This window comes from Saimiri boliviensis, chromosome 18 (assembly GCF_048565385.1).
Source record: "Saimiri boliviensis isolate mSaiBol1 chromosome 18, mSaiBol1.pri, whole genome shotgun sequence".
Lineage (NCBI taxonomy): Eukaryota > Metazoa > Chordata > Mammalia > Primates > Cebidae > Saimiri > Saimiri boliviensis.
The window spans coordinates 14,043,937-14,066,987 of record NC_133466.1 but is presented as its reverse complement, the minus strand read 5'-3'; the positions used below and the strand labels follow the sequence as shown (position 1 = coordinate 14,066,987).

Here is a 23,051-nt window from a genome sequence, read left to right as displayed (position 1 = left end):
CTGGGGTTTGTTTCAAGTCATTAAAGATCCTCACTCAACATAAAAAGTCAATACAAAAATAATACTTCTGTGCATTTTCTAGGCTCCGCAGGAGGGTTCCATGCACGGTATCCCTTTTGGTTCTCCTGATAGCCCTGTGGGAAGCTGGTGTCACTCCGACTAGACAGCAACAGATCCTGGGGCACAGAAGATGGAGTGACTGGCCCAAGGTCACCACTGGGTAAGCACACATGCCAGGATACAAATGCCCTTCTTAGGATTCCTGGCCCATGGCACTTCCCATTACATTAGGCTGCCTAAGCAGTGATTTTATGAGACACCACCTTTAGATGATCTCACTTCCATCTATTAACAATTTTAGAAGGTGACAAGCCAAAGGATGGAAATTTCATAAAGCAATGACAGATAAGAGCTTTCAGCGGTACCAGAACTGGATGGGAGAACTGTCCTTTGCTCTGCCCATTTTCTGGAGGTAGCCATAACTCAAAGGCTCAAATCCCCATCAGCCATTGAGTGTGGAGGAGAGCAGAGATCTAGACATCCCTAGTGTCAGAACCATAGAGAGCCAAAATACAGCAGGGTACCCCTCTCAAATCTTACACGGCATATGCACTAACCTAGCACTGTTCAGGAAAAAGTGAAAGTCAAAGGTGATGTTCTGTTTTTAACAATCTATGTCCGTGTATCCTTCTCTAAGCTCTGAAGGCCCCACAGATCATCTCTTTGAATCAGTCCTGCAGTGCCAATCTGATGATGTCTGCCAAGACAGACATTCAATGCCTTTCAGGTTACTCTTTAATAGGTCATCTATCTCCACGATCCGTCAAATTGACAGTGCAGAAGTAGCCCTCACAGGGTAGTCAGAGGGGCTGGAGGTGGGTTATCAGGTCATTTGTGTCATTATAATCTCAATTCAGAAGAGATGGGTTAAAATTCCGGGAGTGCATCCAGAGGCAAGCCTCAGGCTTACCTTCTCAGACCACAGATACAGCCTTTTTAGCAACTTGGTCTCTAGGGCACGAGTGCGTTTTTCTTTCTTTAGAGTCAAGGGAACATGTGCATGTTTGTTACATGGATATATCGTGTAAAACTGAGGTTTGGACTTCTATCGAACCCATCACCCAAACAGGGAACACAGTACCCAACAATTCATTTTTCAATTCTTGCTCCCCTCCCTCCCAGCTTTTGGGAGTCCCCAGTATCTACTCTTTCCAACTTTATGAAGTACTCAAGATACCGATACAAACAACTACCCCGGGTCCTCAACCCCTATGGCTCCACTAACAATGGTGGAAATTACAAAAGCCAGCAGAGTTGCCCTTACTGGCTGCTTCCTGAGGACCAGGCACTATGCTTCACATATTACTTCATTCCGCTTTCTCAAAGAGTCTTATCATCCCCACTTGACAGATGAAGAAATTAAGGCTACAAGAAAGTGAACAACTTATCCAAAGTCACCCCGGGAAGAAGAGGTGGAGCCAAGATACCTGGCTTGGACACCATCAGCAAGACCTGTCCTCAGGCAGGAACACAGACAGTCTAAAGTCAACTTTCTTTTTCTTGGCTCCCACTATGTCCTCCATCATGTGCCCATTATATTTAGACCCCCTTTCCAGCAGAACATCACCTTGAAATGCCTATTTGACTTGCGCTGGAGCAAAACCGGAAGGTGCAGCACCGCCTCCTACTGGCCAGACCAGAGTGCTGACTGCAGTGGCGTTTGCTGGTCACCCCTGAGGCTGCTCTGCCCGCCATTCAACGCAAATGGACAAGTCTGGATTTTTAGCCTGAAGCACCATCTACAAACCACCTCCCCATCCTCGGCAAAAGCCAAGACTCCCTGAACTCTGCCCCAGAGAACAGAAGTTCCAGAAAAGGCCCAATGCATGCAGGATTACTCCACATTTCTTTCTTTCACTAACAGAGAGTCTTGCTATGTTGCCCAGATGGGACCCAAACTCCTAGGCTCAAAGGATCCCCCTGCCTCAGCCACCAAGCCGGCTCAGTTACTCAATATTCTATTATTCTTGATCTTAATTATCATCGCCAACTAAGTGGTAGTGCCTCCTTTCACTAGGAAGACGCTTTCAAAGTTTTTTGTTTTGTTTTGTTTTGTTTTGTTTGGAGACAGAGTCTTGCTTTTGTCACCCAGGCTGGAGCAAAGTCTTTTAACAATGTTTTCCCACCCACAGTTTCATGCACTAGACCCCGAAGCAGGCAAGTTGAGCATCTTTATCCCCATTTTTCAGAGGAATGACTCGAAGTCAGGGTTTGCCCAAGGTCAAACAACTAGCTGGCTGCAAAATACGAACTGGAAGCCACCCATGTTATTCCTTCCGCTACACCTCCCTCCAGAGACAGGGCTGGCCGGCATTGCAAGGAACAGGAAATTGAAATGGCTCCCGGTAAGGTAGCAAGCCTGCCAACCACTGAGAGAAACTGACGAGTGACCCAAACCCGCCCAGAATTTAAAATACCTCCTCTCAAAGGAGTTGCCGACTAACCTCCTCCCACCTGCTGCAGTGAAGAAGTAAGTTCCAAGAGTCTGCAACCCACCATGCCTGCTTTTCCACGCAAGGACCAAGTTAGAAAGGAAGCTTGAATAAGTGGGATGCTGTTGAGGAACTAAGATGCAGAAGCAGTTTCCTGATCTGAACTTCTTAGTTCTATTCCCACTCCTATCACATCGCCACTCCCTACCCCCCAACTTCCCTAATCCCCACCCCTTAACCGCAGAACTGTAAGAGGGGGCAAAGCACGAGAGAGGAATCCTACCAAAACAGCACCAGCTGCAGCAAGTATAGGCAAACAGGAGAAACCCCGATTAAAAGATGGAAATCTTCTAAGAGCAAAGTCATGCACTTAAAGAGTCATGCACCAGTCCCAAAATATTGAAACAAATTTCAATCACTTTACCTGAGTTGTTTTAGCTCTTCTGCCTTGCATGCTGTTGCTATGGCTAATTTGTGGGTTGGTGGCACCTTCGGAGAGACAGTGAGATTTTCTACAGGGAAGTGTGTTATAATTACTGTACGGAGGAGTCTCTTCAGCAGCAGCTGGTGGCATCTTATGGTTTGCAAGATCGGGAATATCAGACACCAAATTCCGACAGTAGCCTGCAAATTTGCTCCCCGGCCCCCTGTTTGCTGTCACTCCAGAGTTTTTCTGAGCATACAAGTCACCCAAGGAGTTGGCTCGCTGACAGGTGCCGAGCTGCCGCGGACTCGCCCGCGTTTCCATCCCCCGAGCCTCCTCGCAGTCCTTCTCTTCGGCAGAACCCAAGATTTCTTCGTTGCTTGTTAAATGTTCTTGGCTCAGATCAGAGAGTGAGAATTCCAGGCTGTCCTCCCGCCAGATGTCTGCAGATTTGGAGCGTTTCTTCTTAAAGCTCGCCATCTCCATGAAAGTGGGCCCATTCGATGTATAGGAATGCTGCCTCCTGCCTCCCTCAGCCAAATACGTAGCGTCATCCCCGTAAAGCCTGCTCTCCTCAGAGTCTGGCATGCTCTGCACAGAGGCTGCTGTGAGGACGATGCTGCTGTCTACGCTGGGAGTGACAGAAGAGTCGGTGTAAGACACAGGTCTCAAGCCCATGTCTACTCGGTCCACCCAGATGGGACTCCCGAAGTCCTCTAGGGTACCATCTTGGGAGAAGGGCTCCAAGCCATTTTCAGCCAGGGATTGGGGGATGCTGGGGGTGCTGCTGGATCGGGTGCTCACTTCAGAGTTCCTGTGGATCGCCTTCCCCGAGGAAGCGTGCCTGGTCCGCCGTGTCTTGTGCGAGAGGCGCAGGGAGCGGGAGGTGTGCTTGCGCCCCAGGCTGGCATGCTTTTCTCCGTAAAACTCATGCTCTACATGTTGACTTTCTGCGTTTCCCATGGTTTTACGGTCTGCAGCAAAGCGGGGGGAAACAGGGAGAACTGAGTCACCATTAGCACAGGTACAGACATTTTAGACAAAGAGCTCAGCCGGCAGGGAGGGCGGAACACCTTGGCTCACAGGGGTGGTCAAGTAACAGCACAACTTCCTATATGCACCTGGTAGGTTCTTGGACTCTTACCTGGGTGCAGGTGAGCAGTAACATCATCTGCTGAGACTGCCCCCTGAGATGTGAAATGAGCTCATATACATGAGCATCAGAGAGTGAGACTTGTCTCTGCCCAGAGGGAAGATGACCACAGGACATAGCTGAGAGCCCTACATTTGTACAGCCGGAAACTGCTGACCTTGACTTCCTTACTAAACATTTAAAGTTCTACTCTATGCATAAATTGAAAACTCTGAAAGTACAAACCAAAGTGTTCACCAGAGTTGTAGTTTCTGTTTGAAATTATATACATATTTCAAAAAACAAAACTCAGCAGTGCGTTGGGTAATCTCCTTCCCTCTGTGCCAATGGGTACTTTTGGGATTTTTGCTCTATTTGAGCTCTAACGATACTTCAAAATCAATCAGAAATGGAAAACCTCTGGCTGGGCACAGTGGCTCATGCCTGTAATCCCAGCACTTTGGGAGGCCGAGGCAGGTGGATCACAAGGTCAGAAGATCGAGACCATCCTGGCCATAGTGAAACCCCATCTTTCCTAAAATACAAAAAATTAGCCGGGCATGGTGGCAGGCACCTGTAGTCCCAGCTAATCAGAAGGCTGAGGCAAAGGGATCGCTTAAACCCGGGAGACGGAGGTTGCAGTGAGCTGGGTTCGTGCCACTGCACTCCAGCCTGGTGACGGAGCGAGATTCCATCTCAAAGGGGGAAAAAAAAAAAAAAAAAGGAAAACTTCAAGGTATAAGTCTGATCAACTTTTCCTAGTAAATCAAAGTCAAAAAAAAAAGGAGGGGGGGCTTTGACCTTTCATGTCATAGCCTTCCGAGAACACCTTGATTTTAGGGGCATTTTTGGAGGGCTATGGAGGGGTGGTGGGGATGGGCAAAACAAAATAGAAACTCCTCTTTCTGCTTTGCAGCAGATTAATGGGTTTATTTCTGGGAGCAAATCCAACCTGCGAACATTAATCTGGTACAGCGTGCCCTGCAAACAGAAATTCATATTATGAAACCACTAAGCCTGATTCAGCCTTCCGGGGCCCCCCAGGTTAATTCAAGTCCCTCCGTAATATTTTCACAGTCTCTCTCACTGACCCGATGACACAATTCTGTTACCCACAGTGGGAAAGAGAAAACTCTAAAGCTCAACAACTATGACTCTACTTAGCCTATTCTCCTTGCTCCATGAGGTCTCTCTGTCACACTTCAAATTGCACGCACTTAAGATAGCGCGCATGAAAATAGCTGGAAAGGAAAGAAGAAAAAGAGAGACTGTGCACATCTCTGAGGTGGTTCTTTTAACCACCTATAGAGCCATTCATTCAGAAAATGCACACTGAGCACCTACCATGTTCTAGAAGCCAGAGATACAGCAGTGAACAAAAGAGACACATCCCCTACTCTCATGAAACTAATTTCTAGCCAGGGAAGGCATGCAATAGACAAGAAAGTAAAAGGCATCGTGAGGAAGCAGGAAATGATATTACCATGATCACTGCAAAGAGATCGAAACACCCTGGAATACAATATACCGTCACACTGATCTGGGACTTACTCCATAATTCCACTGTTCAGGCTAAAACGCTGCTGAAACTCTCACCAGCACATCTTTACTGAAATAAAATCGGTGGCAACACAAAGGGAAACCCTCCATTTAATGTTCCAGTGAGTTCAGAGGTAACTCATGCAGACACCAGATGTTAAACTATTCCCAGGCTGGAATATTCCCCACCAGGTCACACATCAGAGGAGTCTCAGAGGGAATTTTCCAAGAAAGACAATCTCTTTTTTCCTAGCAGCAAGTAGATTTCAAAGCAATATGTTCACGCTTCTCTGGTATCTTTAAGAAGCAAGGAAAAAGATATAAAAACAAAAAGATCAACGGTCTGTGCACAACCATTTATATCATCTAGATTCCTAAGAATAGCACATGCTACGTTTCTTACAAAGTAAATTAAATAAATATGCATTTTGGTAGCACTAAAGACTTGACCAATGTCTTGGAGTTCTTTATTGTTTTAAAGTATAAATTAAGATACCTGGATGTGCCTATGTAACTATACGAATTGCCAATAAATAAGGACTTAGAACCAATGTTAGTCACTGCCCCATTTGAAGGATCACATAGGTTTAAATTTAAAAGAGGAAAGAACGATGATGAAATAAATTGAGTAAAAGAAAAGAAAAAACTGCCGCCTCAAATATGCTAGGATCTACCCTCCTCGAGCACACATATCCAAAGTTTGCAAATATAAATTGACAGATATATTTTCAACAACAGCTTTCTGGTAAGGCTTGTTTCTGCCAACAGAAAACTCATCAAGTTAAAAGCCTCAGGAGAGGTTTCCTGAAGGAAATGGCCCCAACCTTCATGCATCACGCTGACGGGTCTCTTATATTAATAGCATTCTTAGTAGCAAGATTCTTTTCAGCTGGCCAAGGTAGGAAAGAAGCCACTTTTATCTTCAGAACTAGAATGTAGAGACGAATGCCAAATCTCCTAAATCCTACTAAGAGAAATTCTCAGGGAATGGCCCAAGGAGAGTGAGCAGGAAGCTTGGAGCAACTGAAGTTAAGAAAAATAAGTTTCTAGGGACTGCTGAAACACCCTTCAGTTTGAAAGCTATTCCTGAAAGGTTAGTAAGAATGATGAAAGCCCATGTGGGATCAGTGGGGGAGACTCTGAAATAACATCAGCGCAAAAAGTTAAAATTGCTCATTGTGTCCGGGCATGGTGGCTCATACCTGTAATCCCAGCACTTTGGGAGGCTGAGGTGGGCGGATCATGAGGTCAAGAGATCAAGACCAGTCTGGCCAACATAGTGAAACCCCATCTCTACTAAAAGTACAAAATAAAAATTAGCTGCGTCTGTAATCCCAGCTACTTGGGAGGCTGAGACAGGAGAATCACGTGACCCTGGGAGGCAGAGGTTGCAGTGAGCTGAGATCGTGCCATTGCACTCCAGCCCCAGTGATAGAGGGAGACTCCGTCTCAAAAAAAAAAAAAAAAAATTGCTCATTGCATACAGAAGGCACAATTTCCTGCTTCAGGGACAACCCGTGCCCTACCGGCCACCCCCAGAAAGTTGGTGAATTCCAAGTTTTAACCTTTCCATGTACAATGTAAAATGCCAGCTACTTCCATCATCTTAATTTCTTCCTATCCTATCTTAACCCTTTTTATTTTTGTCTTAAACAAACAAAATCTGATTTGCATTTTGTATTTGAGTGGGCTTTGTTGTTCCTGCAGCGTAAAAGAAGCAAATTCAGGGCAGAAAATAACTTTTATTTTTTCACGGCTTTCACAAGACTAGAAATATTCCACGAATGATAAAGAAACAATAAATAAGCTAGGTGTAGTGGCTCAGGCCTGTAAATCCAGCACTTTGGGAGGCCGAGGGAGGCGGATCATGAGGTCAGGAGTTGGAGATCAACCTGACCAACATGGTGAAATCCTGTCTCTACTAAAAATGCAAAAATTAGCTGGGCGTGGTGGCATGCACCTGTCATCCCAGCTACTCAGGAGGCTGAGGCAGGAGAATCGCTTGAACCAAGGAGGCGGAGGTTGCGGTGAGCCGAGAGCTCACCATTGGACTCCAGCCTGGGTGACAGAGCAAGACTCCGTCTCAGAAAAAAAAAAAAAAAAAAAAAAAAAAAAAAAAAAGAATCAATAAATAATGGTGCATTTTAGTAACAAAAGCAAAAAAGCGAAGGAGCAGCACCTCACCAACATCATCACATAGTCACTAGGTAGGAGAGAGAATATTTGGGACAAGAAAGGCAGGCTGAAATAAAAAGATTGGGATTGACATCGAAAAGGAAGATGCCAGAAAACCGATACTAGATCTCAAGCTGGGAAACGTCACCAGTTTTAAATTCATTAAACATTTTTTCTTTTGTGATGGAGTCTCACTGTGTCACCCAGGCTGGAGTGCAGTGGCACAATCTCGGCTCACTGCAAACTTGGCCTCCTGGGTTCAAGTGATTCTTGCCTCAGCCTCCTGAATAGCTGGGATTACAGGAACCTACAACCATGCCTGGCTGCTTTTTGTATTTTTAATAGAGACAGGGTTTCACCATGTTGGTCAGACCGGTCTCAAACTCCTGACCTTGTGATCCGCGCACCCCGGCCTCCCAAAGTGCTGGGATTACAGGCATGAGCCACCAAGCTCGGCCAAATTCATTAAGCTCTTAATTACAGACTACAACTTACTTACATAGAGTGTTACTGGTCCCAGACAGCGCTCATGTTTGGTGGCTAAGTAGGAGGGAGGTAGGACAAGTTATTTATTTATTTTTTTTTAAAGACAGAGTCTCGCTCCGTCACCAGGCTGGAGTGCAGTGGCACAATCTCAGCTCACTGCAACCTCCAACTCCTGGGTTCAACTGATTCTCCTGCCTCAGCCTCTCAAGTAGTGGGATTACAGGCGGGTGCCACCACACACAGCTCATTTTTTGCATTTTTAGGAGAGACAGGGTTTCGGTGGCCAGGATGATCTCGAACTCCTGACCTTGTGATCCGCCCGCCTAGGCCTCTCAAAGTGCTGGGATTACAAGTGTGAACCACTGCATCCAGCCATAAGACAAGCTTTTAGCCTAAGTACAGCTCTTAGTATTCAAACCTCAAGTATGGCTTCTCACACTTTTCTTTTTTACCAATGTTCTAAGTCAAGCTTGTCCAACTCACAGCCCACAGGCCACACGGACGGCTTTGAATGCAGCTCAATACAAATGTGTACACTTTCTTAAAACACTATGAGACTTTTTTGCAATTTTGGTTTTCCTGGCTCATCCATTATCTTTCGTGTTCGTGTATCTTATGTGTGGCCCAAGACAATTCTTCTTCTTCCAGTGTGGCCCAGGAAAGCCAAAAGACTGGACGCCCCTGTTCTAAGTTCTGGCTTCCTTGGCTGGCCTTGGGGCCTGTGCCTGTCCCTCTGCCTAGAATGCTCCGCCTTTCCACCTATTCCACCAAGTTCCTTCAGATCTTCAATCACATGTCCCCTGGTCAGGGAGGCCTTTCCTGGCCCCTCCATCTAAAAGCCAACCAGCGCGGAGAACTCAGCAGTCCTTACCGCTCTTCTTGTCTTCCACCTTCACATTGATCATCATTGTAACCAACCATGTATTTCACTGACTGGTCTTTCTTATTCTCTGTCCTTTCCCACGAGAGCCTAAGCTTCAGGGGGGTGGAAGTTTTACTTCTCTTGTTTCCCGCTGTATCCTCAGTGCCTAGAACCCAGCCTGAAAGGTTGTAGGTGGTCCATTAAAAAAACACCAGAGGCCAGGCGCGGTGGCTCACGCCTGTAATCCCAGCCCCGGCACTCTGGCCTGGGCAGCAGAGCATGACTCCATTAAAAAACAACAACGACACTTCCATTATGCAGTGACCTTTCTTTGAGGTCTGGGGACGTGTGGGTCCAAGGACGCCCTTGTCTCCCATCCCCCGTCCCTCCTCCTTACATTCGCCACTACGTGCCGCCCTAGGGCAAAACCAGGAGTTCCCCAGGAATTCAAGTGGGAACTAGAACCATTTTCTACCGTTTCCTTCCCTTCCTTCCTCCCCGTCTCTACTATAAGCCTTGAACTTCTTGGGGGGGGGGGGGGGGGTAGAAAGAAAAAGAAAAAGAAAAGGAGAGGCCAGTTATGGTGGCTCACACCTGTAATCCCAGCACTTTGGGAGGCCGAGGTGGGTGGATCACAAGGTCAGAAGTTTGAGAACAGGCTGGCCAATATGGTGAAACCCCACCTCTACTGAAAATACAAAAATGAGCTGGGTGTTGGTGGCACATGCCTGTAGTCCCAGCTACTCGGGAGGCTGAAGTAGAAGAATTGCTTGAACCTGGAAGCAGCGGTAGCAGTGAGCCGAGATCACGCCATTGCACTCCAGCATGGGTGAAAGAGCAAGACTCCGCCTCAAAACAAAACAAAAAAATTCCGGATGACAAAGACACTTTAATCTAAGATGTGAAAACTCATACAACTACAATGTAGCATAGGTGAGAGCATGACCACGATGCGAATGAGACACAGCACACATCCATCTTCAATACGCCAGCCTCTCCTCTCAGCGTGCCTGAAGGAGAAGCAGCTGCCCAATCAGCTCGCTGCTCTCTGGGTCCCTTCGACCTGCAGGTCTGTGTCAGTCTCTCACTCTGGGTTAAGGTCACCCTGATCCATGAACTCAGGAGTGAGGGTGTTCAGCTTGTACTCCAGTGTGTTCCTTCCCCACCCCCAATTCTTCTCGGGGAAAGAATTACGGGCTTACACCTGTCTCGCTGCACTTAATTCTCGCCTCAGGTTCTTATCTTCCTCTTCGTTTTGGAGCTGCAGTGCAGAGGTTCAGGAATGAGGTTGAGAGCTGAGAGGGCACCTCTCCACACAGTCAGAGTCACGAGTGCAAAACTGCTCAGGCCTAGGACGATCCAGACAAAGTGGGGGCAAAGGAGACTTCGTGGCATGATGGGCGAGACTGTCGTCAGAAAGTGGGATGGGGTCAAAGCATCAGGAGTTCCCAGAGGAGGGCTTAGGGCCAGGGATCAAAGACAACAGGAAGAGTCTGAATTTTCTATTCTCACCAACACCACGGCCCCTCTCTTAAAGTGATGAGTTAAACTTTTCAATAAGTAATCATCTTTAAGGCCTTTAAATCCCATCAAATTAAATATAGATGCTCCTCCATTTATGATGGGGTCATGTCCTCATAAACCTATTATAAGGTGAAAATATCCTAAGTCAAAAATTCATTTAATACACCTAACTTACCAAACAAGATAGCTTAGCCTAGCTTACCCTAAATGTGCTCAAAACACTTACAGTAGCCTACAGTTGAGCAAAATTGTCTAACACAAAGCCTATTTTATAAGTATTAAATATCTGTTGATATTTATAATAAATATAAATATAAATATAATAAATGTTGAATATTTCATGTAACTTACTAAATACTGTGTTGAAAGTGAAAATCAGAATGGCTGTATATATACCATTGTGAAGTTAAAAAAAACACAAGTTACATCATCCTAAGTTGGGGACTGTCTATTCATAGTAAAAGAATTAAAAGGTATTTTAAGAAACTTTGTCAATATGCACAAATACTTTTTAGTTAGGGTGGTTCATGGTAGGTGGTCATTTCTCACAGACTGCTTTTATAGACTTTTTACAAAGTTTTGTAAAAAAAAAAAAAAGATATAGAACTATACACATACATTGAAACAGCGTCAAATTCCTGGCTTTGGTATTTTACTATGATTATGTAAGATGCAACCACTAGAAAAAAACTAGGTGATGAGGCGAGGTGTGGTGGCTCACACCTGTAATCCCAGCACTTTGGGAGGCCAAGGCCAGCAGATCATGGGGTCAGGAGTTCGAGACCAGCCTGACTAACATGGTGAAACCCCATCTCTACTAAAAATACAAAAATTGGCTGGGCATGGTGGCATGTGCCTATAATCCCAGCTACTCAGAAAGCCGAGGCAGGAGAATCGCTTGAACCCAGGAAGTGGAGGTTGCAGTAAGCCAAGAACACGCCATTGCACTCCGGCCTGGGCAACAGAGTGAGACTCTGTCTCAAAAAAAAAAAAGGATCAAAACCTGAGGATGCCACCCACTTAAGGATGAGTTTGCTATTTTGTTTTTATTGTCCTTGTACCAAGGGTGAGTATAGCTCCAATGAAGCTGTGACACAGGTAACAAAAAACTCTGGCCCAGACCTTGTTGTTCTGCCCAGAGGAACCAACAATGGTCCCCGTAAACCAGAGAGAGTGTGGGGATCTCAGAGAAAAGAGAACTGGAAAAGAACATCCCATGATGGTGTGTATAAATCTGCACAAGTTCCAGGCTCACTCCTCAGATGCACATGCCTAGGACTGACCCAAAGCAAGACGGAGGTTGCAAAAGCTTTGAGAACTGAATCATGACATAAACCACAGCCCAACCCTCAGACTAAGCCCTGAGTGACACAGGAATGGGACAAACTCAAAGCATTATGAAAACCAAGCTGACATTAGAGCCTCCACCCACAGAGGGGAGACAGCCCTTACAATCTGAACCCAGTCAGGTTCATTAACTGCAAAATAACAACAAGGAAAAACCAACATTCTTGAGATGATGTAACAAGACCAGCATCACAACGTAATATTCAAAATGCCCATAGTGCATTCCAAAGAACCAGGAAAATTTAATTAGCTCTCAGGGGTAAGGACAATCAATAGATACCAATCCCAAGGTGGCCCAGGTGTTGGAATTACCATGCAAAGACTTTTAAAGCAGCTATTATAAATATGTTTCCTGAGTAAAGGTAAACACCCTTAAAATTAATGAGAAACTTAACTGCTTGCAATGCCTGTTCAAGATCATTATGAACATCAATGATGAAATTAATACATGAGTAAAGGCCAGGCGTAGTGGCTCATGCCTGATCCCAGCACTCTGGGAGGCCGAGGCGGGTAGATCACCTGAGGTCAGGTGTTCCAGACCAGCCTGGCCAACATGGCAAAACCCTGTCAATACAAAAATACAAAAATTAGCCAGGCATGGTACATGCCTGTAATCCCAGCTACTTGGGAGGCTGAGGCAGAAGAATCACTTGAACCCAGAAGGCAGAGGCTGCAGTGAGCAAAGACCATGCTACTGCACTCCAGCCTGGGCAACAGAGCAAGACTCCTCAAAAAAAAAAAAAAAAAACACACAAGTAAACAAACAGAACATAAATAAAAAAGAAAGGTCAACCCTATATGACCCAAGATACAGCACATACGTTGCATCATTAAACCACCTGTCCTGCATAAGAAAATATTCCAGTTAATAGAAAGGATGGCCCCTGTGGTCAAAGTCCTGGACATAAAGAACATAGAAAAATGCTTCTGCAACCACTGATTGTTGAGAGGGAGAAGAGGGAAGGAAAGAAAAAGACACAAGGGAATCTGGAAACAACTTCATCACCTTGAGGACTAAGGAGGTTATAATAATATTTTTATGGTCTGGATGGCTCATGCCCTCAATGAAACCAGCGGTTCCAGTGGCGCTCCTAGCAGACAGCAGGCTGCCCCACCCCCAGCTGAAGAACAGGAAAGTTTCACATGAACAATGCCCAGCCCTGCAGGTCCGCTGGCCAGGGCCTGCCCAGTGTGGGAGTAAATAATCCAAAAGCTGATTCTACCACAGGGGTCAAACATCTCCAGTGCAAAATTCTTCTCATCCTCCGGAAGTAAAGTCTTAGATTTGAGATGCACATTCAAAATACAGACCTTGAGACAGCTAAAACTTTTCTCTCCAAGAATATTAATATGAGGCCCGGCATGGTGGCTCACACCTGTAATCCCAGCACTTTGGGAGGCTGAGGCAGGTGATCACCTGAGGTCAGGAGTTTGAGACTAGTCTGGCCAACATGGTAGAACGCTGTTTCTATTAAAAACTACAAAAATTAGCTGGGCATGGTGAGGGGGTGGCACCTGTGATCCCAGCTACTCAGGGGGCTGAGGCACAAGAATCTCTTGAACGAGGGAAGCAGAAGTTGCAGTGAGCCAAGATCATGCCATTGCACTCCAGCCTGGGTGATAGAGTGAAACTCCATCTCAAAAAAAAAAAAAAAAACTTAATATGTAAATATGTCACACGCATATACAGATGATAAATCTGTATAAAAATTTTAATAAGCAATTATTCTGGATGGATTGCTTGTAGGGCTTTTTTTTTTCCCCCACTTTGAGATAGAGTCTCACTCTATTGCCCAGGTTGGAGTGCAGTGGTACAATCTCAGCTCACTGCAACTTCTGCCTCCTGGGTTCAAGTGATTCTCCTGACTCAGCCTCCTAAGCAGCTGGGATTACAGGTGTGCACCACCATGCCCAGCTAATTTTTTGTATTTTTAGTAGAGAAGGGGTTTTGCCATGCTGGCCAGGCTGGTCTCGAACTCCTGACCTCGTGATCCATCAGCCTTAGCCTCCCAAGTGCTGGGATTACAGGCGTGAGCCACCACTCCCTGCACTTATTGGGCATTTTAATTTTCACAATTATACTTTCTTTGGTATTTTCTAATGTTTTTATACTAAACACGTAATTCATTTTAAGGAAAGAAAAATAAATAGAACATGCCAACAGGTTTTTAAGTCACTGAATTTCTTTTACAGCTGAAGGGAGTGAGGATGTGGGCACTATGCTGACAGCTACAACAAAACCACATCAAACCCAAACTCTACAACAGATGGCCTGGGAAAATTACCTAGGATGAAGAAAATACTACCTAGCTTGGATTTACTCCACTTGTTCGCTACGTTTCAATGGCACACCGACCTCCACTCATGTTATCTATGGCAGGGTTATTTGTACACTGACACATTCGTCTTTTTTTTAAGTACCCTCTTCTCACTTTATTATAAAATCTCAGTGGCAGAAACCATACCTTACTTGTGATTGTAACCTAAATACACAGAAGTTTTAGCCTAGCTCTTCTGAGTGGGAATCTTCATCACTGACCCTGCCTTATGATTATAAAAAGGGCACTTCAAATACATCAAATCTTCGTTCTCACAGGTGGACCCAAGATAATCCAGTTCATATCATAGTCAAGTCAAAAGTTAGCTATGAAAGCCAGGTTTCTCTGTCTTTGGTAAGGACATTATGAAACCGACCAGAAGGCATTTAATGATGTAAGTTATAATGATTAATAAGACAAATTTTCACTCCCCTGAGATATTTTAAAACTTATTAAAATAAACGTAATCATTACCCTTCTATGACTTGAAAACTGGCCTCCGAAACTGCAGGAGAAGGGATGAAATGTATTTATTTCTAAGTTAAATTTGAAGCGAAATCACAAGACAACAGATTGCAAATTTAAAATTAGATTCTAGTGGGAGGTCTTGGTTTCAAGCCTGTTTTTTCCCTACTGGAGGCTGAGCTTGAAGACGGTGTTGGGGGGTGGGGGTGAGGGAGAGCTAAGATTAAACTGAGACAAAGTTCTGAAAGTTTTCACTAAATTGTTACAACCCATGAAAAGAGTTTTGCCAAGTCACACACAAATACCCCGAACACCAGAGACTGAGCAGGAAAGTTTTGCAACAAATACAAGATGATCTTTGATTTTGAAAAGATTATTATTTTGACTGTGTTTATTTTTACTTTTTAAAGATTATCCAAAGCAGAAACAAAACATATCATTGTTTTCAAGTCAGATTTTGAAGCCTGGGTTGGCCTTTTTCAAACGTAATCCAATATAAAGATGGTGAAATCCAGGGATAAATTTAAGAGATCCTGAGGGCAAGTCACAGGGAGGAAAGGATTTCCTAGGCACCTAACTTTTTCTTGTCTGTTTTGTTTTAACGCTAATACTTTTGAATTGTCAGATGGGTGTGACCCTAATCCAAGGAGGTGATTCCAAATTCTTTTTCCCAGGAGCTACACCCAACAATGGTGGTAAAATGTATCTGTCCCACCACCTTTGAAGCATTTCCATTAATTCATACAGACATACAGGCTCAAATATACATATGCAAACCTACCTTAAAAGGCAACAGTGGTCCCCAGCCCAACTTGCTCCAAGAGCACTGTGGCATTTAGATATTGAGGATGGAAATGATGTCCCGATGAGCAGCCACTGGGCTGAGGATGGTGTCAGCACCTGCCCCCTGGGGTGGCCATGGCAGTTTCATCTAAGTCTGTGAGAATGCATCACAAACCTGGAGAGGAGCGGGTCAGAGGGGAGAGAAAACCAGAAAGGAAATGATGAGGCAGCAGGAAGCAAATAGGCATTTTCTGTCAAAACCCATTTCATCAATTCCATGACATCAACTTTTTGTGAAATATTGTCAGAGGCGTTTGAACCACAGCAACTCCATCTTGAGCTGGGTTAAATGAGGCTGAAACCTACTGGTCTGCATTCCCAGATGGTTAAGGCATTCTAAGTTATGGGATGAGATAGGAGGTCAGCACCAAGATACAGGTCAAAAAGTGACCTTCACTGATAACATAGGTTGCAGTGAAGAAGCCGGCTAAAACCCACCAAAACCAAGATGGTGATGAGAGTGACCTCTGGTCATCCTCAGTGCTACACTCCCACCAGCACCATGATAGTTTACAATGCCATGGCAATGTCAGGAAATTACCCTATACAGTCTAGAAAAGGGAGGCATGAGCCAGGCGTGGTGGCTCAAACCTGTAATCCCAGCACTTTGACAGGCCAAGGCAGGAAGATCATCTGAGGTCAGGAGTTCAAGACCAGCCTGCCAACATGGTGAAACCCCATCTCTACTAAAACACAAAAATTAAGTGGACACGATGGTGGGTGCCTATAATCCCAGCCACTGAGAAGGCTGTGGTGGGAGAATCGCTGGAACCCGGGAGGTGGAGGTTGCAGTGAGCCAAGATCACACCATTGCATTCCAGCCTGGGTGACAAGAGCAAAACTCAAAAGAAAGAAAAGGCAAGAAAAGTAAGGAAGGAAAAGGGAAACGGGACAAGGAAGGGGAAGGGGAAGTGGAAAGGAGGAAGGAAGGAAGGAAGGAGGGAGGGAGGGAAGGAAGGAAGGAAGGAAGGAGTGGCATGAATGATCTACCCCGCGTTTAGCATATAATCAAGAAATAACTACAAAAATGGGTAACCGGCAGTCCTCGGGACTGCTCTGCCTATGCTTTTATTACTTCACTTTCTTAATAAACTTGCTTTCACTTTATAGACTCTCCCTGTGTGAGAATTCTTACTTGTGTGAGATCCAAGAACCCTCTCTTGGGGTCTGGATCGGGACCCCTTTCCAGTAACAATATGACATGCCAAATCAAATGATGTAACATTAGGATACAGGCATAAAATGACAGGCTTAAGCAGATAAATAAATACCAGCTACAAAACATAGCCCTACAGGCTAAGTTATCTTATTATTTTACTTTATCTGTGTATATTAAGGTATTAGAGAACAGAAACAGGTTACTATGAAATGATTCCCATTTCCCACTCAATCTTCAGTCTCAACAAACAGAAATGCAAGGAAACAGGCAACCCGCAGTTATTCTCAAGGTAGTGCTCTATTCATAACAGACACGGAAGAAAATGCTGCAAGAGAGTAAAACAGAAGCCCAAGTCAAGTACACAGAACTTGCCATTGTATACAAGTTTTCCTAGGATGGCAAACATCAAATTCAGAGAAAATGCATGAAGAATATGCACAGGAAAGAATTTAGGTAAAAGATCCAACTGTAATTTAACATGGAAAATCAATGGACAAGAGGTCCAGGAACATGTAGTTGTTTTATTTCCTTTTTCTTTTAAAAGTCTGCCAGTAGAGGTGAAATCACAAATACTACAGCATGCAAAAGAAAGGCCTGAAGGGCCTCTTTGGGTGGTTTCATCTTGGTACTTTCTTCCCAGATACTCCCCTGGGGCTGCCCACTGCTGGTAATTTCAGCAGGTGAGAACCCAAGATGAAAACCACTTTGAGCAGGAACATGAAGAAAACTGCCTATTTTGTAGAAAGGAGCCACATACAGGCAGTAAGTAAATAAATATTTATGTCTAACCAGAACGGAACAATAAGCAAAGACCGTTCTTCCCTATCTTGGAAAATAGTCGATTTAACCATGAAGTTAGTGACTCATGCTCACAAGGACAGGAGCACAAGTTCTCAGCAATACCCCATTATTACCCCACGATGGGTGCCCTTTCCACAGTTCCCCCAAGGCTTCCCGGTTCGCTCCCTTCCCCTGGGCATCCTCCTTAAATGGCTCTCTGCAAAATTTCCAAATTTCTAAAGCAGTTCCTGAATTGCTTAGGAACTGGCAGAAATTAATAAGCAATAGCCCATTTATTCTGAAATGGACTCATTACCGTGCCAGCTGTCAATAATTTGCAAGGCTGGATTCTTGCTGGCAAAGGAGGCCTGCAGGCGGCTGTCCTTCCACCTGCACAGCAGAGGCTGATAATGCATTTTCTATACTTTAACAAAATTATGTATTCAGATAGAAGAATTTTTTTCCTCTATCTATATTCTTCTAGTCCCTGGGTGTGGGGGGAAACAACTTTATAGGGAGAAAGGGCATTATTTTAAAAACATGAAGGAAAACAAAGGGAGTCGAGTTGGTGTGACTTCTTTCTGATCTGGTGGGGAAAAGATTTGCCTCTGACCCTGATTATGAAACGGATCCACGATGTGGACTAACAAAAGCTCCACAATCAGCAGACACGCTAAGGTCACAATGTGCCGACAAGTACGTATCCATTTCCCCTACGGCAAGTTAATGGCATCATGGCCTTGGAAATGGATGCCCCCATGGCAATCTGGGAAGTACCAGTACTATGGATTTTCTCCAAGAGCTACAAAGAACTCAGTTTCGCTTGGAGACAGCTACGTACCTAGCTCAGTGTTGGGAGTCCAAGCGAGGAGTCGTGCTGCATGCATCCGGTCACATCATGGCTTTACAGGTCAAATCTTTACTTTCCGCATTACTTGGGGCAAACTCTAAATGTCCTATCCCTCTAACAAGAGGGGCTGATAAGATTCCTAAATCACTGGGTTGTCATGAGCATTAAATGAGATTATCTATGTTACACAATTTGCCTCGTGCCTATCCCATAATCAGTTCTCAATAAACATTACTATAGCCCACGATCGGTTCTCAATAAACATTAGCTATTATTTCCACTACTATTTAAAATGTTTAAACCATAAGGAATATGCTACAGAATGGGCCACTATTATGCAGGCTTCCTTAGTAAAATGATACCTAATTCGTTGAAACTGAATCATATGTTATAAATTGGATGAAATCAGTCACCTCAAATTTGTGGTGGAACAAGAGGGAGAATTAACTAATCCAGCTAGAAGATGCATGCGGTCTACTGGTCACTTGGCTACAGCTCACACACACAACCATACTGATGAAATCCAGCAGTACCAGTATGCCCGCTTACATTGCATTAACATGAGCCTAGGGAAGTAAATGTTGAAATTACCGAGCTTTTCAGTCTCACTCTGAGGCATCCTTGATATGGTTTGGCTGTGTCCTCACCCAAATCTCATCTTGAATTGTAGCTCCCACAATTCCCACATGTCATGGGAGGGACCCAGTGAAAAGTAGTTGAATCATGGGGTGGGTGTTTCTCATGCTGTTCTCCCAATTGGTGAGTGGGTCTCACGAGAGCTGACGGTTTTAGAAAGAGGAGTTGCTTGTAGAAGCTATCTCTTTGCCTGCGGCCATCCAGGTAAGACGGAACTTTCTCCTCCTTGGTTTCCACTAGGGTCGTGAGGCCTCCCCAGCCACGTGGAACTGTGAGTCCAATTAAACCTCTTTCTTTTTTGTAAATTGCCCAGTCTCGGGTATGTCTTTATCAGCAGAGTGAAAGCGGACTAACACAATCCTCAATTCATCTGGCCAATTTCTGAGTCACGTGTTAAATAACCAGTTTTCACAGGAAAATGTGTATACTGGAAGTGAGGAAAGTATTACCAAAACTAATCTCAGGTTTCAAATACCCACAAAAAATGGATAGGGCTGAGAAGTCCCACTGCTCCACCCTGTAATATGATTTAAGACGAAAATACGGTGTCAGAAATAGTGTGGCCACGGCATTTAATCCTTGGCTTTTCAGAAAATGTCTGCTAGACCGGAACTTTCTTTTTCACCTTCAAAGTGTCAAAGACACTTGGGGGTGGGGGGGTGGAGGACAGATACAGTAGCTCATCCCTGAGGTTTGGGAGGTTGAAGGTGGGAGGACGCTTGAGGACAGGCATTCAAGACCAGCCTGGGCAAAACAGTGAGACCCCCCACCTCTACAAAAAATTAAAATGATTAGCTGGGCATGGTGGTGTATGTGTATTCCCAGATGCTTGGGGAGGCTGCATCAAAGGACATCTTGAGCCCAGGAGTTTGAGGTCATAGCCTGGGCAACAGAGTGAGACCCTAAGTCAAAAAACAAACAACAACCACAAAAACACACTCGTAAGGGACATTCTACCATTTTCAAGTCCTTTCAAGTTCCAGGGATCAGGGTATAGACAAAAGGATACTATATTGTACTTGCCCTTGAAAGACCCAAGTTCAATTACCAGGTGCTATTACTTCATAAATTATGTGATTTTTTGATAGTAAATTACCCGTTCTGAAAACCATCAGAAAAAATGAGGACGTGATATTATCTGCCTTACCAATACTTACGTCTAATATCTTTTCTTATAGGAAACAAGTAGATAATCAACACGTAACACTATAAACTGTAAAATTTATATAAGTATGTTAATTCTTACTGTGTTTACTATGATTTAGTGCCCCCAAGTTTTCCATAACTAGTAGGTTAATGACAATCAGGAAGTTTTCCTTTACATTGAGCTTAAACGAAGGGGGCAGAGGTCTTGGATCAAAATCCTAAACATTTATTTCATGTGCAATAAGCACCAACAGCCTTTAGCTTTTAATAGTCATACTTAGACCCCAAATCAGTATTGACAGATGAATAGATGGATGGTAGATGCGTAGATGGATAACTGGACGTACGGATGGATGGATGGATAATAGATATACAGATGAATATTGGATGGATGGCTGGTGGATGGAGATAGAGATATGGATGAATGGTAGATGAGCAGATGGACGGATAGAGGGATAGATGGATGGTAGATGGGCAGGTGGATGGATGTAGGTGGATGGATCTAGTGCATTGGAAAATTTTAAATGGTTCAGAAATTAAAGAAATTTCATCAGTCACTTTTTAAACTGTTACTTAAGAAAAAACTTGGGAATGGCTTCCAAGGATGCACAATTTAAAAAGTAGTAAGAGGAGGAAGGGTAACCATGCATATCCTATCGAGCCACACACCTAGCTCCATTTAACAGTAAGCTTTATAACAGCCAAGTCAAATAGAAAAAGCACGGCAGTTGTAAAATTCACAATGTCTAAACTGACAGCTCAAAAGAAGCACAGAAGTTTCTGGGGCTTGGATGAGACGGGAGTCTGCACTGGTGGTCCTCTGAGGTCGCTGTGATGTGATGAGCAACGCCCTGGACCTCATCCTTCCGCCAAAGCTCAGTGACAAATTTCACAGGAATGTTTCTTGTCTTGACAATTATTTTTTTAAAAAGTCACAATTCAGCAGCAAGCAGCCGTCCTGAAGACGCAGGATACTGCTGCAGAGTGGACACACGGTGTTCCTTCCAGGAAATTCCTCTTGAGCACTGTCTGCCCTCCACAGAGTACATAAGCATGAGTGAGGGGGAGTGACCTTGAGACGGGCTCAATGGCTCACAGCCGATTGCAGCTAGGACATGCTGACAGATGACCACACCCCATCTGGTGTAAAGCCACTGTTCTACCAAGGGTGTGTTTGTCTGGCTTCTGTGAAAGCTGAGATGGCAACAAGGATTCACCACAAAGCAGAGCTGCCCCTGCTTCCCGCTGACGGCCCTAGGGCAGGGCCAGGACTCCCAGTGAAAAACCAATGCCAGCCAGGTGCAGTGAGTCACGGCTGTAATATCAGCATGTTGGGAGGCGGGTGGATCACAAGGTCAAGAGATCGAGACCATCCAGGCCAACAAGGTGAAATCCCATCTCTACTAAAACTACAAAAATTAGCTAGGCATGGTGGTGTACGCCAGTAGTCCCAGCTATTCAGGAGTCTGAGGCAGGGGAATCGCTTGAACCTGGGAGGCGGAAGTTGCAATGAGCCGAGATTGTGCCACTGCACTCCAAGCCTGGTGACAGAGACTACCCCCCCACCAAAAAAAAAAAGTCCCTCCGAACAGATGAATGAGCCATGATAAGGGGGCCCAAGTTCCCATTCCATAAAGTATGAATGAAATAGTTTTAGCCCAGCCATTTTTTTTATGGCAGGTATAAAAAGACACCCAAATAAGAAAAAATTTAAAAGTTTCCAGAAGTTTCCACATCCACAGACTGCCCTAGTTTTGATCGATGTTACTTCCTAATGTATCTAAATATATCCTAAATAAACTAAGCAAGAAAGCATATTCATAGAATCAATATGTTTAAGTCGGGAACTATCTAAACTCATAGCTTTAATCTTAAAGTAGTGAATCTTTGGCAGTACTTAACCAACAGGATCAGCCAGGACAGACATTGCCATATTTCTTAGGAGTAAGTCGGTACATTGCAAAGTGAAGTTAATATGTCCCACCTGAACTTACGGCAAGCTACCATTTATGGAAAGCTTACTATCTGGCTGGCACTGTGTTCATGGCTTCAGGCCAAAATACGCTTTAGACTTCCCCTAAGCTCTTGGGGTTTATCACCTTGCAACTATACCTCTCGACTGACAGCTGCCAACACACTGCAACTCTGACACCACGTCATTTCCTGCAAAGCTCGCTCCCAACAGGGTTTGGAAGTCACCAGACCCCCAGGGCCATGTCACACAGCCGGTATCCAAATCTCCCAAATATCCATACAGCCTGACCCTAGGAATGGTTCAAATGAGGCCCCAGCTCGCTAAAATGGATGTAATAACTTTTTCAGGACACACCACGAGAATCACGTGCTTTCTGCAAAATCCAAGCAGCATCCTTTTCCCATTTCTTAAAGCCTCAAAGCTACTCAGCACTTGGGAATTCCACCCATTCCAAGAGTAGTGACCATGGAATGCTGGAACCCAGCTCTGGGCTCGCTCTTGGCTCCTAAATTCCAAGTTTCAGTCACATCAAAAAAGCACACCCACGTCACTGTAAGGCAGGGTAGAACATCTGATCCCCAAGAAAATAGAAATGGAGCTGAATGTAATTAACTTCTAATGCTTAGACCTGTCCTTTGCTATTTCACCACATTACGGCTTAACTGACAGGGTGTTTCCTGTGAGAGAACTAGGTTATCGAAGCTCGTACAAGAAGACAGTGGGAGAGGATGTGTTCATCCTCCGTGTTTTCATACCTCCTATGAAACACAGGAAAGTAATAATCCTTAAACCGCACACCAAAATACTCATCTCAAGAACATAACAACGCCTTAGTTTAGAAGAGATGTCAAAACCAAATCACTTTACCCAACAACTCATTTTCCAAAATTGGGCCACC

General features: G+C 44.6%; 1 protein-coding gene across 18 annotated transcripts in view; it reads right to left on the bottom strand.

Moving 5' to 3' along the window:
- The window catches only part of TIAM1 (TIAM Rac1 associated GEF 1), a 528,333-nt gene that overhangs the window by 237,157 nt on the left and 268,125 nt on the right, over positions 1 to 23,051 (bottom strand). For all 18 annotated transcript variants that reach the window (XR_012514869.1, XR_012514870.1, XR_012514872.1 and 15 more), the window contains 2 exons: positions 15,546 to 15,722; positions 2,917 to 3,890 (listed from right to left, as the gene is read on the bottom strand). Coding sequence is in view for 9 of the 18 variants with exons in the window: in XM_010338326.3 (XP_010336628.2) it covers positions 2,917 to 3,879 (963 nt within the window). In the remaining 9 variants the exon portion in view is untranslated. The remainder of the gene's footprint in view (positions 1 to 2,916; positions 3,891 to 15,545; positions 15,723 to 23,051) is intronic.